Source organism: Heliconius melpomene, chromosome 11 (genome assembly GCF_056956725.1).
Source record: "Heliconius melpomene rosina isolate 202511_hmr_F chromosome 11, ASM5695672v1, whole genome shotgun sequence".
Lineage (NCBI taxonomy): Eukaryota > Metazoa > Arthropoda > Insecta > Lepidoptera > Nymphalidae > Heliconius > Heliconius melpomene.
Genome location: NC_140399.1, coordinates 10,781,586 through 10,796,458, shown reverse-complemented (window position 1 = coordinate 10,796,458; position 14,873 = coordinate 10,781,586). Strand labels below are relative to the sequence as shown.

Here is a 14,873-nt window from a genome sequence, read left to right as displayed (position 1 = left end):
ATATATATTTAAGTCCTATAAATATACAATACAGTCAGAAGTAAAAGTTAAAGGACAGCAATAAAAATAATATAAATATAACAAAAATAACTTTATTAGAAAATTTCAAATTTGTTACTTTCCTTATTACGAATCCCTTCACAATTTTTACACTAGTAAATGTTTAATCAAAGAAGTTTAAAAATAAATTATTAAAGAGCAAGTAATCATATTTTACTTCAAATTATAAAACTAAATGTGTTATATGCAATCAGAACTAAATTACAGTTAAAGAAAATGATTTTTAAACATAAATATTTCGTTTTATAGTAGTGTTTTAAAAGTAATGTGCATATGATAACAAAATATATATTTACATAATCTACATAAATTTAAACAAACTAAACTTAAATAAGCAAATATCCAGTTTCGATTAGCACTTACTAGTGAACTTTTCAATATATTACTTTTAACACACAAACACTATTATTTATAAAAAATACTAAATCTATTATTTATATAATTAAAAAACATACAAAGACACATTGATTGCTAAATATTTAAATGCCAATTTATACATGAATAAGTTATACATAGACAAAAGAAAAAAGTGAAAGAAACGTTATAATCATAAATTACGAATATCCATACAAAATAACTAACAGTATCTGTCTTTATTTCAGCCTTTTTGTGAGAAAAATATTTTAAATGTCTTTTTTTATTAGTTATCTATGACAGACAGAAATTACTATAATTTTAGGTGCTATCTGGATATGCCAGATATTTTTAGAAGTATAAATGTTTTACTTAACTTTCACTTTGATCTTTAGTTATTGTATTATTTTTGTTTAATTTTTACGCTCATAAAGATACAAGTGGTATAATTTGAATGAAATACATTTTAAAAGTGAAACTGATAACTAAAGTCTTTGGATGGTTAAAATGACAGCTTGCTTTACAAAAAAAAAACAAAAGATTCTCTTACACATAGAAAAAACATCTTTACGGGAAGCATATTACTTACAAAAGTTTTAAAAGCATTGCTTTTTGTTTATGAATAATATATATAGTACAAAATTGCAAAAATAATGCACTGTGGTATCATATTTACTAAGAAATTTTTAAGACAATGTTATATAATTCGTTTTTAATTAATATTTTATATCCCATAGAGTGATGTAAAAATTATATAGCATGTATACATGATTACTTAACACAAGATGCCGATTTCTTTACAAATTATTATTTTACTATAAACTATTTTCTTAGAAATAGTATTTTTTTGATACACATGTCACAATATATATGTTTATAACGAATGACAATGGTACAATATATATATATATATATATAATATGTATGTATTATATTGAAAATGTATTTATTTTACAAAGAAATCATCCATCTTGAAGCATGGCAACACCAATCCACAAATATGAAGAAAAACATGAAATAACTTTAAGAAGGCGATTTTAAATTCCAAATACAGTAGAACAAGGTAAATCCTAATGGCTATTCTGTTGAGAATTAAAAATCTCTTACTATCAAGTAAATGTCAGTGAGAAGATGGTTTCATTTGTTTTTGCTGTTCTAAGAGACGCTCCAATGGAGATGGACCTGGACCCGACCAAAGGGACTGGAAATGATTATTATGATTAATTATATATAAAACAATTATAAAACAGACTAAGAGATAAAAAACAAAGCAAAACAGCTACACTTTTCTCAAGTAGCAACACAGATAGGTGAATAAAAATATATTCAGTAAATATATTATAAGCATGTTTTAAAATTACTCCATATTTGAAAACAAATATGGAGAACAAGAACAAGAACTTTAAAGCCAAGATCAAAAACATAAGAAATTTAAAAATAAATAATTTGGTGTTTTTATCCTGTTACCTGTTGTTGTCGCGGCGGCCACGCCCCGGCGTCGGGCGCTCCGCTAAACAATGAGTAAGTGCTTGTTTCACCACTGGTGGCCACCTGCTGATATAACCAATATTTATTTAGTATATTATTAATATGAGGCCAGTTGTGGCGCAGGGGGCATTAGACCACATGTTTGACTGTGTATAAATTGTTTTGTATAAAGTTGCTATGGCAACAGGTATTTAAACGGGTATGTCAATTTATTAATATCTCTTATAAGTCTTTTCTATATTCTCTTATAAGTCTTTTTATTTAATATACCTAAAATAATAATTTAAAAAATGCTACTAAATTAATTACCTCGTCCAAAGGTTTCATAGCACCATCCCCAAATTCAGGATAATTGAGGTTCCTCTGCATATCCAGGACCTTGGGAACAAAGTTGAGGGCATCTGATTCCTTACCCTGACCCTGGAACGGCTTCTCCATCTTCATTTGATGATAACTATTAAAATGCGGATACATCGACGAATCGTAACTCACTGACGGGTTATAAGGAAAGTAATTAAAATTAGGTGACGTCACCACGTTCTGAATATTCTGTAATTGAGGTTGACCTATCGCTTGTTGGTAATTCACCACGTTTTCTGGCTTAATCTGACTATTTGGCGCCATATTTGGCATATTTTGGGTCAAATTAGGCATGTTTTGCCCTAAATTAGGCATGTTTTGCCCTAAATTAGGCATGGTTTGCCCTAAATTTTGCCCTAAATTGGACATTGTTTGATTGAATGGCATGTTCGTGTACGGATTTGGCATACCAGTTGGCAGTGACGAATAAAAGTTTGGCAAATTAACAGGTGGACTGGCAAAATTTTGAGGACTGAAATTAGGTTGGTTTTCCGGTTTCCACCATTGCATTTGACTATCGCTTGGCCAATTCTGCCTTGGATTCGAATTAAATGGGACATTATTTTTCACTGTGTCATCTCTAAATTTATTTTCGTTAAACTGACTGTCTTGAGCGTTTTGCCAATATCTGTATTGATTGGCGAAACGCGGCGGCAGATCGTTGAGGAAATTCTTTTTATCCCCAGATATTTGATAATTCTGATTGAACTTATGACCATCTTGGAACAACTCCTGGCGCGAGCTTTGTTTCTGAAGAGCCGCTGTCCTCACGTCTATTTCCTTTGGATTCACTACCGGTAGTTTGATTCCTTGATTGCTTTGATAATTTGGATTATAACTGAGCCCTGCATTTTGAATGCCATAGTTCTTTTGGAAGGTCATTCTTGGAGCATCATAATTTTGAGCTGGCCAGTTAGATTGTTCCCTTTTTTGATAATTTTGTGAATTGGGACTAACACTTTGGTTTGGTTTAGATTCTTTTTTTTCTTCTTTCTCCGTCTTTTTGGATTCAGTGTCGGTGTTCTGTAAATGTGGGTATCCAGCAGATTTGTCCTTTAAAGAGAGGATTCCACCTGTTTTCCTGCCTATTGGGAGGTTGGTCAGAGATTTGATAGCTTTTGGTTGTATTACTTTTGGTTTGTCCTCTTTAGTATCCGCAACGTCGCCGGTTGAATCTAAAGTTGGTGGTGGTGTTACGAATTTTACCTAAAAACATATTAATATTTATATTAAAATATAAAAACAATTAAGACTGTAAATATTACGGTTGTTGGTTCGAGCCCTACGGGACCGGGATTATTATTTTTATTACACCTTTCTCCTACACAAAATGAGATATGTTAACTCGACTGACTGACTGACTTGATTTAGTGGAAAGTCTGGAACTGAAAGTCTTATAATATAAGAATTAAAATAAAAAACTCTGCATAATAAATAAATAACTGCGATTGTAAACGCGGTAGGTAGCGGGTTCGATTCCTACTTTTCGGGGAAATGAAGTATTTAATATTTTCATTTTCTCGTTCTGGAAACGCAGCAAAATGTGGCGTTGAGTTCCGCCGCTCAATATGCAACGCCTCCAGAATTCGGCGGAAAGTGGGTAACGGAAGTGAGAACGAAAGAGTCTTAATGATAACGAAGTGTCTTAATGCCAGGTTCTCAGGTTCCCCTGCCAAAAATTATATATGTACATACTTGTTTATTAGTCTCTTCTTGCTTGCGCATGATGGCGGCCATTGCGATATTGACTCGAGGTTTGCGCGCTTCCTTCTTATCTTCACTTTTATTCTCTTCTGCGGCTTCTGCTTCCTTTACACAAAAATAGCAACAATATAATTTATCACCCTTTTTACATAACATTCAATTTTATATTCTTTGATAAAAAAAATAAAACAATTATTTTTAGTTTATATCATTTATATACTATACTAGCGGCCTGCTCGCGGTTTCACCCGCGTGAACTATGTTATTATTAATTTCTGTCTCCATGACTACGTCCTAGTGACGTCTATACAAAATTTGAGGCTCCTAGCATTTGTAGTAACGAAGTTTCATACAAACTTTCGACCCCAAAAACAACCCCTTAGAAGTCGAATATTGCAAATTCCCGTCTTAGCGAGCACCTACGTCCTATAAGTAACTCCTATGCAAAATTTGAGATTCCTAGCACTTGTAGTTTCTGAGATTTCGTGATGAGTGACCTTTCGATTTTATATACAGGATGTCCCAGGAGTCAACGATAAAACGATAACAGTTGATAGACCAAGTCGTGACAGTTATGAGAAAAATATAAAAAAAAATCTGTGTCGTGTATTTTTCATATTATATTGATTTAAAACAATATCGGAAAAACCGACACCCTGTGATGATTTTTCAAGTCCTAAGACTACAAATATTACTCTTTTTTCATTTTTTTTTCTGTAATGTCATCATGAGTAACCCTTCTGTGAATTTCAGTTTAAGATTGAACCATACCTGCATCGGTTTTCAATAAAATGGCGTGTTTTTGCCAAACATTAAATTCAAAATATTTAGTACACTCAACTTTAACCGACTGTACTATAAAAAAAATGTACCACACTGTTTTTGCAAGTAACTTTAAAAGTTGGCGCATTTAATCTGGATCCCGAAATGGTATAATACTTGCTGGATTACTTCTTTGTTGAAGAGAGAAAAATCTAAATACACGATAATCGGGATGACGTTCAACGTTTTGGTATCTTTTCCGATACATTCTAGCTGCAACATTAGCATTACATAACCATTCTCCATGAATGAAATGCATATTGGCAATGTGTCAAAGACCGAGTATATGGCCTGCGAGAGCCCGGACTCGAGCACTATCCTTATAAGTCCTGGGCCAGCCCCTAAGTCGGAAAAGGTTTGGACGGTATCCTGCGATCACAGACCACACCAGTGACCTCCCGCCACTTAGCCCAGGAGAGACTTAGCTTCATTCATGGAGAATGGTTATGTAATGCTAATGCTGCAGCTAGAATGTATCGGAAAAGATACCAAAACGATGAACGTCATCCCGATTATCGTGTATTTAGATTTTTCTCTCTTCAACAAAGAAGTAATCCAGCAAGTATTGTACCATTTCGGAATACTGATTAAATGCGCCAACTTTTAAAGTTACTTGCAAAAACAGTGTAGTACATTTTTTTATAGTACAGTCGGTTAAAGTTGGGTGTACTAAATGTTTTGAATTTAATGTTTGGCAAAAACACAGCATTTTATTGAAAACCGATGCAGGTATGTTTCAATCTTAAACTGTAATTCACAGAAGGGTTACTCATGATTACATTACAGAAAAAAAAATGAAAAAAGAGTAATATTTGTAGTCTTAGAACTTGAAAAATCATCACAGGGTGTCGGTTTTTCCGACATTTTTTTAAATCAATATAATATGAAAAATACATGACACAGATTTTTTTTTATATTTTTCTCATAACTGTCACGACTTGGTCTATCACCTGTTTTCGTTTTATCGCTGTCTCCTGGGACACCCTGTATATAGATTATTATTCCTAGACTATACTATATTATTATTCCTAGTACTTAATTAATTTTAAATTAATGTTGTAAATTCTACAGAATGTATAAAATAATATAGTATACAAGATTTAGTTGACACAAGTTTTTTTTATATTTTTTTATATGCACATATGGATTTTTATTAATTTAAATTGCTATCAATTACATACAAAGATGTTTAAAATTCACCAAAACTTCTTCTTTTAACTAAGTCAAAATATATATGTATGTAAATCAATATTAATATGTCAATTAGAATAAACTAATCATATAGATTAGAATATTCTTTACCGGTTCTTCTTGAGTGGTGGCCAAAGCTCTTTCTTCTCTCGCGCGCTCTAACGATCCTTGAGGTTTGAGAATACCAACACGTTTTTCACGTACTGTCAACAATTAATAATAAATTATTAAAATGTTTGATCTAGAGGCAAGTCGTGGCACAGGGCCACAAAGTGTGACTGTAAACGCGACTGGCTGTGGGTTCGATTCCCACTCGAGGATATGAAAAAAATATTTAAATTTATATTCTATATCTTCGTTCTGGTGTCGAGGCCAAGCGCGGCGTTAAGTTCCGCCAATATACGCACTATACACAATGCCTTCAGAATCTGGCAGAACGTGGGGAACGGAGTGACTTAACACTAAATTCTCTCTGCCTACCCTGCTGTGTGCGGGATACAGCGTAAAGCTGATTTTAAAATTTATCAATACCATGGGCGCAGGAATAAGGGGCGCCGGGTTGTCCGTGTCCACCCCAGAATATTTTTGCGCCCCAGAAATTTTATTAATAAAAATATCTGCTTAAAGCCAACCTTCATATCAATAAGACAAAGATATGACAGCAATTATAAATTGTATACTAATTTCATCAAACTATTAATAAAATAGACAAAAATACCTTTTTCCCGAAAATCAGCTTCAGATATGATCACAGGTGGTTGTGGTACGCACAACGAAGGAGAAGGGTTCAAAGGGGTACATGGGTCCACTGGGGTCGAGTTGTCCAGTGAACCCTCAGTTTCAAGGGGTCCAGGGGGTACAGGGATCCGAACTGTGTTTAAATGGTCTAACACTTGTTGTAGTTGATCTACGTCAATTTTGCTTGCTTCGAATATGAGAGCGCCGTCTTCGTTTCTATGGAAGATGAGTATATATATTATTTCGTAGTGATAACATTTTTCATTTTCGCGATTTTTACACATTTTAAATAAAACTCTTAAAACCGAATTACCAGTAACCGACTACACGTAATCACGGACTACTTCACAATCTTCGAGACGTCTGATTTCCAAAAAAGTACATATAAAACTAAATATAAGCGATAAATCCGGTTTAAGTGTTTTATTTCATAATATTTTATTAGAATATAAAGAAGTCAACATCTTAACAATGGCTAATACTATAACTTAAATTTACTATGCAGCTCTTACATAGTAAAACTCAGGTGGTCCCCGTGTTGCTCAGCCAGACGCCGTCCGAGACGGAGGAGACGCGCGGCGCGCACTCTGTGCTCTAATTCCGGCTCGCCTATTAAAGATAGACTTGATATGCTTGTTGATCTGTTGATAAAACAAATATCATTTAGCTTAGCTTCACGCTGTATCCTGCACACTGCAGGTAAGGCAGAGGGAACCTAGTGTTAAGACACTCTGTTTCCCACTTTCCGCCGAATCCTGGAGACGTGTTGAGTGGCGGAAGTCAACGGCGCGCATAAATATTTCATTTCCTCGAATGGGAATCGAACCCACTAGTCGCGTTTACATTCACACTTTGTTCCCGTGTGCCACGACTTGCCTCACGTCATTATTTATACAGGGTGGAATTGTCAGCACCACTTTAAATGAAACCAGTTTTAACTACTCTATAAAAGTCTAATATAATTCAGAAAAAAAATAATTCTCAAAAATGAAAAAGTTATTTTTTCAAACAAAATAAATAATAAAATAATCGTTTTAAAATAAAACGCCATTTGTAAAGTATAACATAGGCACGCACACATTTACCTGTCAAATCGGAGACGTCGCACTTGTATGTGTGCGTCACACGAAATACAGGTATGGATAAAAATCGTGAAATGAAAAAAAAATCCTACGTCCAAACTGTTGAGGTACCTTGATTAATTTCTTAGGTGTGGGTTTGAAATATATTACCCTATATGCAGTTTCAATAAAAGAAGCGCTGCCTCTTCCACCCTGTATAACAGTAAGTGATAAGTTATATTTTTTCCACTTAGTTTTGTCTGGCCCATAGCAAGATAGACAGAGAGAACCTAGTGTTAAGACACTCTGTTGATAATTAAGACACTTCCGTTCCCCATTTTCCACCAAATAGTTGAGAGACTGCATGTTGATAGGCGGAACCCCACACCACACTTTGCATCGTTACCAGAGCGAGGAAATATAAACATTAAATACTTCCGTTCCTCCAGTTGGAATCGAACCCGCTTCCGCCTCGTTTAAAGTCGCGCGCTTGTGCTCCTGCGGCACGATAATCTCTTCTTAATGCTTGGCTTGGCTGAATTAAACATAATCTATATATATAAAAGGACTTGTCCTCACTGACTGAGGTAAGACGCACGCACAGCCGTAACCGCTTATGGTAGAAGCGTGAAATTTGGACAGATATTTACTTTCGTAATCTGGACATCCACTAAGAAGGGATTTTGAAAAATTTTAATCCTAAAGGGGTGAAATAGGGGTTAAAAGTTTGTATGGAAAAAAAATTAAAACGGCACCAATTTTTATAAAATTTTAAATTCAGGCTCTTAAAAGTATTTAATTGAACACGTGTTTCATCGTTTTCTAGAATTCTCCCCCCAAGGGTGCAAATAAAGGGTTGAAAGTTTGTATGGAAAAGTCTTTAAAACGCCACCGATTAATATAAAATTTGAAATTTAGACTAGAACACGTGTTTCAAAGTTTATTAGAATTCACCCCTAAGCAATAAGCAAGCGAAGCTGCGCGCGTCCGCTAGTTATAGATAAAAAAGGAAAAGTAAATAAACAAAAACCTAGTTATTTCTTTTTTTGGGCTATAAGTTATAATAATAACAGCTAGAAAACAGATACAACTACTTACCCAATTTCATCATCATTGATATCGTGATCAGGTAACTTATTCGATTCCCAGCTTGAGTTATTAAATTTGAGACCTTTGAAAGCTTCCTCTAGCGGCAGGAAGCCATTAAGCTCTTCGTCCTCCGGTAAAGGCACTGCATCATCTAAATATGATAAGAAAATAAATTAATTTAATAATTACTTTTTATTAACTCCACACACTTCCACAAAGTCGTGTAGGCAGCTCTCTGCTTTGTATTGTCAGATATGTCCTGACAATAGGTTCCCTCTGCTTACCCTGCTATATGCGGGATACAGCGTGAACTTGAAAAAAAAACGAAGTACACTCCATTATTCCTCTCAAAATGACTGACAATTAACCTATTTATCATTGAATTTGACAAAATAACATTTAAAAGGTGAAAAAACTTACAACTATCATCATATTCTGTTGCGACAGGTGAAAGTTTATTGAAGACGTAGGCGAGAGCCGCCCACAGTTGCGGTCGGGACGCCCACGCCTTTGAACTGACTACCTTCGGATTGTAGACGATCCAATGGAGCCAAATTTTCACTGAAACAAAAGTTATCATTAAATATTACAACATAATAAATTTGTAACTGGTTATTATTAGAAAATAAAAAGAGTTTATCGACGTTAGTCAGGAATATCTAAATACTAGCGGACGCGCGCAGCTTCGCTTGCCTATTTAAGGGTGAATTCTAATAACCCATGAAACATGTGTTCAATGAAATATTTTTAAGTCTAAATTTCAAATTTTATAAAAATCGGTGACGATTTAAAAAAAACCTATACAAACTTTCAACCCCTTATTTGCACCCTTAGGGGGTGAATTCTAGAAAACCATGAAACATATGTTTAATTATATACGTTTAAGAGTCTGAATTTCAAATTTTATGAAAATTGGTGACGATTTAAAAAAAACCTATACAAACTTTCAACCCCTTATTTGCACCTTTAGGGGGAGAATTCTAGAAAACGATGAAACACGTGTTCAATTAAATACTTTTAAAAATCTAAATTTCAAATTTTATAAAAATCGGTGCCGATTTAATTTTTTTTCCATACAAACTTTGAACCCCTATTTCACCCCTTTAGAGTTAAAATTTTTCAAAATCCCTTCTTAGTGGATGTCCAGATTACGAAAGTAAACTTTTGTCCAAATTTAACGTTTCTACCATCAGCGGTTAAGGCTGTGCGTGCGTCTTACCTCAGTCAGTGAGGACAAGTCCTTTTATATATATAGATTAAGGTCTGTTTGTCTACTTCGCCGCCCTAATACTGTAGATGGCTGCGCAGATAAGCTGAGGTGTGGGCACCTCTCAAGAAATGAGCATTTCATCCTCGAGGGGATAACTCCCAAGCTATATAGAAAGATATCTATCGTATTTTAATATATACAGAATGTATGTTTTTTGTTTGTGTCCCAAATAAAAGCGCCATGTTGGAAACTCAAAACGATTGAAAAAATATCGAAGTTATACAAAAGTTTCATCTTAGGTTACTTTAACAATCTTTCTGATCATATGCAAAAAAAAATACCACATTTATGAAAAAATATTTTCATTAAAAAAAAATTAACTCACACGCTGGCAACACCCGTCGTGGGGGTTCGTCAGCACTGTATGCGGGCAGCAATATCGCCAAGGAGGTGTCGGCGGCGAGCACGTGCGCGAGGTGGGAGGCGCGAGCCTCGCACGTGCTGAGCACTTCATCCGAGAGGGAGAAATCCTCTGTGGCTGAATGTACCAGCCAGATCAGTACGCAAGCCATCTGCGAGTGTTAAATTATTTTAGCATTATATCACAATTTTTTTTTTATTCACGCGCTATGCCGTATATAGCAGGGGAGGTAGAAGCGTAGTGGTTTTGGCGGGACGTCCCATCTTATAGTTTAAAATTAAATATCCAAACAGGCATTTACCCGCTTGTCTCGCGTTTGGTGAAAGAACTCCGCTTTTTTACTCAAAATGTTAAAAAGTCCCGCCTTTTCCCAATGTACAATCTGGTTGTACAACCCTTAAAGACAGAAACAACGAATTAATTATTTTCATGCGGGGAACAGCGCATCTTAACACTAGGCTAGGGGCCTACCCTGCTCCATGTAAAAAAATATAGATACACTGTAAAACAATAAAAGTATTGAGAAATACTATATCAATTAATACTGAATTACTATAAGTATAATGTTACCGAATCATACCTTTATTAAAGTCATAGAATCAAAGCTATCAGTGGCTATGAGTGAAGATAACGATGTATTAAAACTATTAACTAGATCCGCCGCTGCATCCAACCTGTAAAAAAATATACTTGCATATATAATTTGCATCGAAAAACGATGAACGACAAGAAAGTTGAGAGTTTGAACTTAATTTGATGACAAAATATTTCATATATTTGAAATTATTTGTGCAACACTCCTAATCTTTCGTTCGTTTGTGATCTAATAACATTATCATTTGAAAAAAATATACAAAATATATAATTGAAAGCTAAAGTTTTAGCCGATTTAATAAAACAATTCTATAGCAATATTTTCGCCTTCAACTTTTTATATTGACATAACTTTTTTATTTTTACAGTATTATAAAAAAATTTACACAGTAAAAAATTGATAAGTTAAAAAAGGTGTTTTAACTTTTATTATAAAAAAAAAAAAATCAAACATAATAAATATACATACTGTTCTACACTATGCAAGTAATGCACTGCGCGTACTAGCTCATTCACATATGTATGGGAATCCAATCTTTCTGGAATGTTTTTAGCTGTAACCGTAGAAGTAGTTAGGCCTGGTAGCACCGGTAAAGATGGCGCTTCTTTTACGTCACGACTGTTACAATAAAAGAAAGTAATTATGTATTTTTTTAATTATCTGTGTTCTTTAAGGCGCAAAGGCGCGTCTGTCTACACTTCAGAGTTTTGTGTTTGATTCCCACTCGTTGTAGTTTTAGTTATTTTTATTTTTTCGTTCTGATACAATTATAACACAAAGCGCAACAAAAGGGTACAGACGTAGTTTCATATTATAATTTTTTAACCTAATCATAGACTTAAAAGTTACTACGTGTTGAACATTGGAAAAGTTGGTAGAAAAAAAATATTTTTTTCATTATATTCAGAAACTAGCAATTTTTGTGTTAAATATTTTAACATATTATATTTTTTAAATAGTGAAAGATGAAATAACCTGGCAGCAGCTGCAAGAGTACGCGCGAGATTAGCGGGCGCGGGCGGGAACGGAGCCCGCACTAGTAACGACCGCACGTGCCAGTATACCGCTGCTAAACGCCGCCCACGACGCCACGATACTAATGCTAACTGGACAACAATTAATTTGTTATTATTTAGTCTCACGCCATATTCCGCATATGGCTGGAAAAGCAGAGGAAACTTAGGGTGCTTAAACACTCCACAATGAAGGTTGGATTGATAGAAAAATTGTATACATCTTTCTAAAACATTTATTTTTGAATCAGTTTCATACTATTCCCCGGATAGCAGGGTAGGCAGAGGGAACCAAGTTTTAAGGCATACCATTCCCCCTATTCTTGAGACACCATATTAAGGGGCGTAAGTCAATGTCAATGCCGAAAGAAAAATATATAGAAATAAAAAAATATATATTTTTAAACAATTTCTATCTGTACTTACCTGATTATAAGGCTGTCCAGAATGTACCGACACGACCAACGCGTGTCTATAAAATGTATGGGCAACTCTCAACTGTTGCCTATATCTAGCTAAATCCCCCAAATGTACTAGACAGTGTTGGCAGGCGTAGCGAGCTGCTCCGGGCGCGGCCGAACCCACACCCACATTGGAAGGACTTGCTTCCCATCCTTCTACTGCACCTAGGAGAGATGCCCGACGCCTAAAATATTTTTTTTGTGACAATGTATACAGAGTGGAAGGGTCAGCACGATAAGTAGCAGTTACGGAAACAGCATATAGGATGTAGGGGTATTGCACAAGTCTTATTATATTCTTTAAAATTTAAAAAAAAAATTGAATGAAGGAGGATTTGCAACCAATACCCATATTGGGAACTGATCTGAGGGCTCTGACCAGTAAGCCATATCATATATATATATATATAATTTCAAAAAACTATTTTTTTTTCTTAAGTATGAAATAAACCACTTTTTTTAAAGCATACAAAAGGTTTTTGTCCACAAAAATACTTCACCTAAATGGAAGATCTAATTTGAATGAGGAACAAATTTGATGTAGTAGACAAAGGTAAAACCCAGCAGCTGCTTGTAGTACCCATGATAACATTGATTGAGCCTCACTTTTCAGTTGATTCTATAAATAATATATAAATTATTAGTATTTAAATACTGGTGATATATTATAAAGTTATCATTTTTATCTGTACTTCGCATATTCAAATGTTGTTTGTTTAAAAAAATTAAAAGACAACAATCTTGACTTGTGTTTTGTTTTCTTATTTAATATTTTCCAAACTCATGCAATTAAGTATGTATTGAAAATTATAAATACTATTGATATTATTAGCTATATTAAGTTACCATGTGCAAAGCATTCTAAGATAGAAATACCTTTCTGTCCTTAGAGATTGCTTGCAAAGCTTCAATTTGTTGCTTAAACCCCACATTCCAAAGGTCTTGTTCTACTTTCTTTTCAAGTGCATAATCCAAGTCGAGCATCAGAACTTTTTGATACACCTAAAATATTTTAAAACTTTTATAAATTTAGATGGCTTATAAATGATGATGTATTTAGCAGAGGGAACCTGGTTCAAAGACACTCCGTTTCCTATTTTCTAACAAAATCACGCATTGTGTGTTTAGTAGTGTAACTTTGGGATACTTGTTATCGAAAGAAGAAATGGAAATATGAAATAATATAATTTCCCTCGACAACTACCACATTTACAGCCACATACATGTGCCCCTGCACCACAGTGGATTCTAAAGATAAAAATTATTGTATTACAAAAATATTACATAATTTTTATAGGAAGAAATTTACCTTTTGTAATTGTTGCTGTGTTGACCAAAGGTTATTATCTTGCAGCATTGAAGTTCCATTGTTAAATTTTAATATTTTTTGCTTTAATTCTTCTCCTTCCCTGAAATATTTGATACAGAAAGATTAAATAAAATAAATAAATAATGCTAAATAAGAAATGAACAAAACATGTCTTATGTCTGTCTGTCTCATCACACACACATACCTTATTATATTAAATCAGACTACTTAAGAAATCAACGCGCACAGAATGTGATTAAAACTTGGTTTTTATTTTTTAAGTCATAATTTTCAAGAACTGACTATGTCAACATAGGAATTATGAAATGATAACCCACCTCAGCATTTGTACAGCAGCGTTTAGAACCATATTTATAGAGGCTAGCAGCCTCAAAATATATCATAGCATTAGTAAAAAAGTAGGAAAAATTAATTATGTATAATAAAACTAAAAAATAAAGCTCCAAACAATAAAATAAACGATATTCATGCAGATTAATTTTTACGTCAAATAGAGTTCATATTTGTCGTTGTCAAATGTCATGTCATATTTGTGATATGACAAGTAGTCAAGTCAGAAGTGATGTCTTTTTCAAAGCAACAAAAAACTTAAAATAAAAAATTTCGATGAATTTTACCACCATACTGTACGTACCAAATTTGTACAGTAGGTAATAAATTAATAAAAATAACAACCTAAAAAGCTTTAAACAATTATTTTTTTGCCTTTAATTCTGGAAGTAAAATTCTTAAATTAAATTATAATTCTTAAATTAAATTAAAATTTCTGGAAGTAAAAAACTAAAAATTAAGCTTTTATATTTCCATTTTCCATTTCCATGGAAATATAAATTTAAATATGTCATTTCCTCGAGTGAGGATTGAACCCATAAACAGTCGCGTTTAGAGTCTAGACTTTGTGTCCCTGACCTTCACAAAAAATATCTCTCGATTCGCTTATGTGCAAAATTAGTTCAGATAATTTTTAAATAAGTAT

General features: G+C 33.8%; 1 protein-coding gene across 2 annotated transcripts; it reads right to left on the bottom strand.

Annotated features, from left to right (window-relative positions):
- Positions 1-76: 76 nt before the first annotated feature.
- Positions 77-14,394, bottom strand: LOC146534864 (uncharacterized). 2 transcript variants are annotated; one of them, XM_085193688.1, is made up of 18 exons: positions 14,215-14,394; positions 13,877-13,976; positions 13,444-13,569; positions 13,068-13,186; positions 12,533-12,752; positions 12,069-12,199; positions 11,562-11,711; positions 11,079-11,172; positions 10,463-10,649; positions 9,288-9,428; positions 8,877-9,018; positions 7,230-7,358; positions 6,698-6,933; positions 6,091-6,182; positions 3,958-4,071; positions 2,212-3,468; positions 1,882-1,968; positions 77-1,615 (listed from the first exon to the last, which is right to left on the bottom strand). In XM_085193688.1, the coding sequence occupies exons 1-18, from the start codon at positions 14,244-14,246 to the stop codon at positions 1,535-1,537; spliced, it is 3,438 nt and encodes a 1,145-aa protein (XP_085049814.1). In that variant the 5' UTR covers positions 14,247-14,394; the 3' UTR covers positions 77-1,534. The 2 variants fall into 2 exon arrangements, with proteins under 2 accessions (XP_085049814.1, XP_085049815.1); XM_085193689.1 differs by having other exon boundaries at positions 1,882-1,965.
- Between the last annotated feature and the right edge of the window lie 479 nt (positions 14,395-14,873).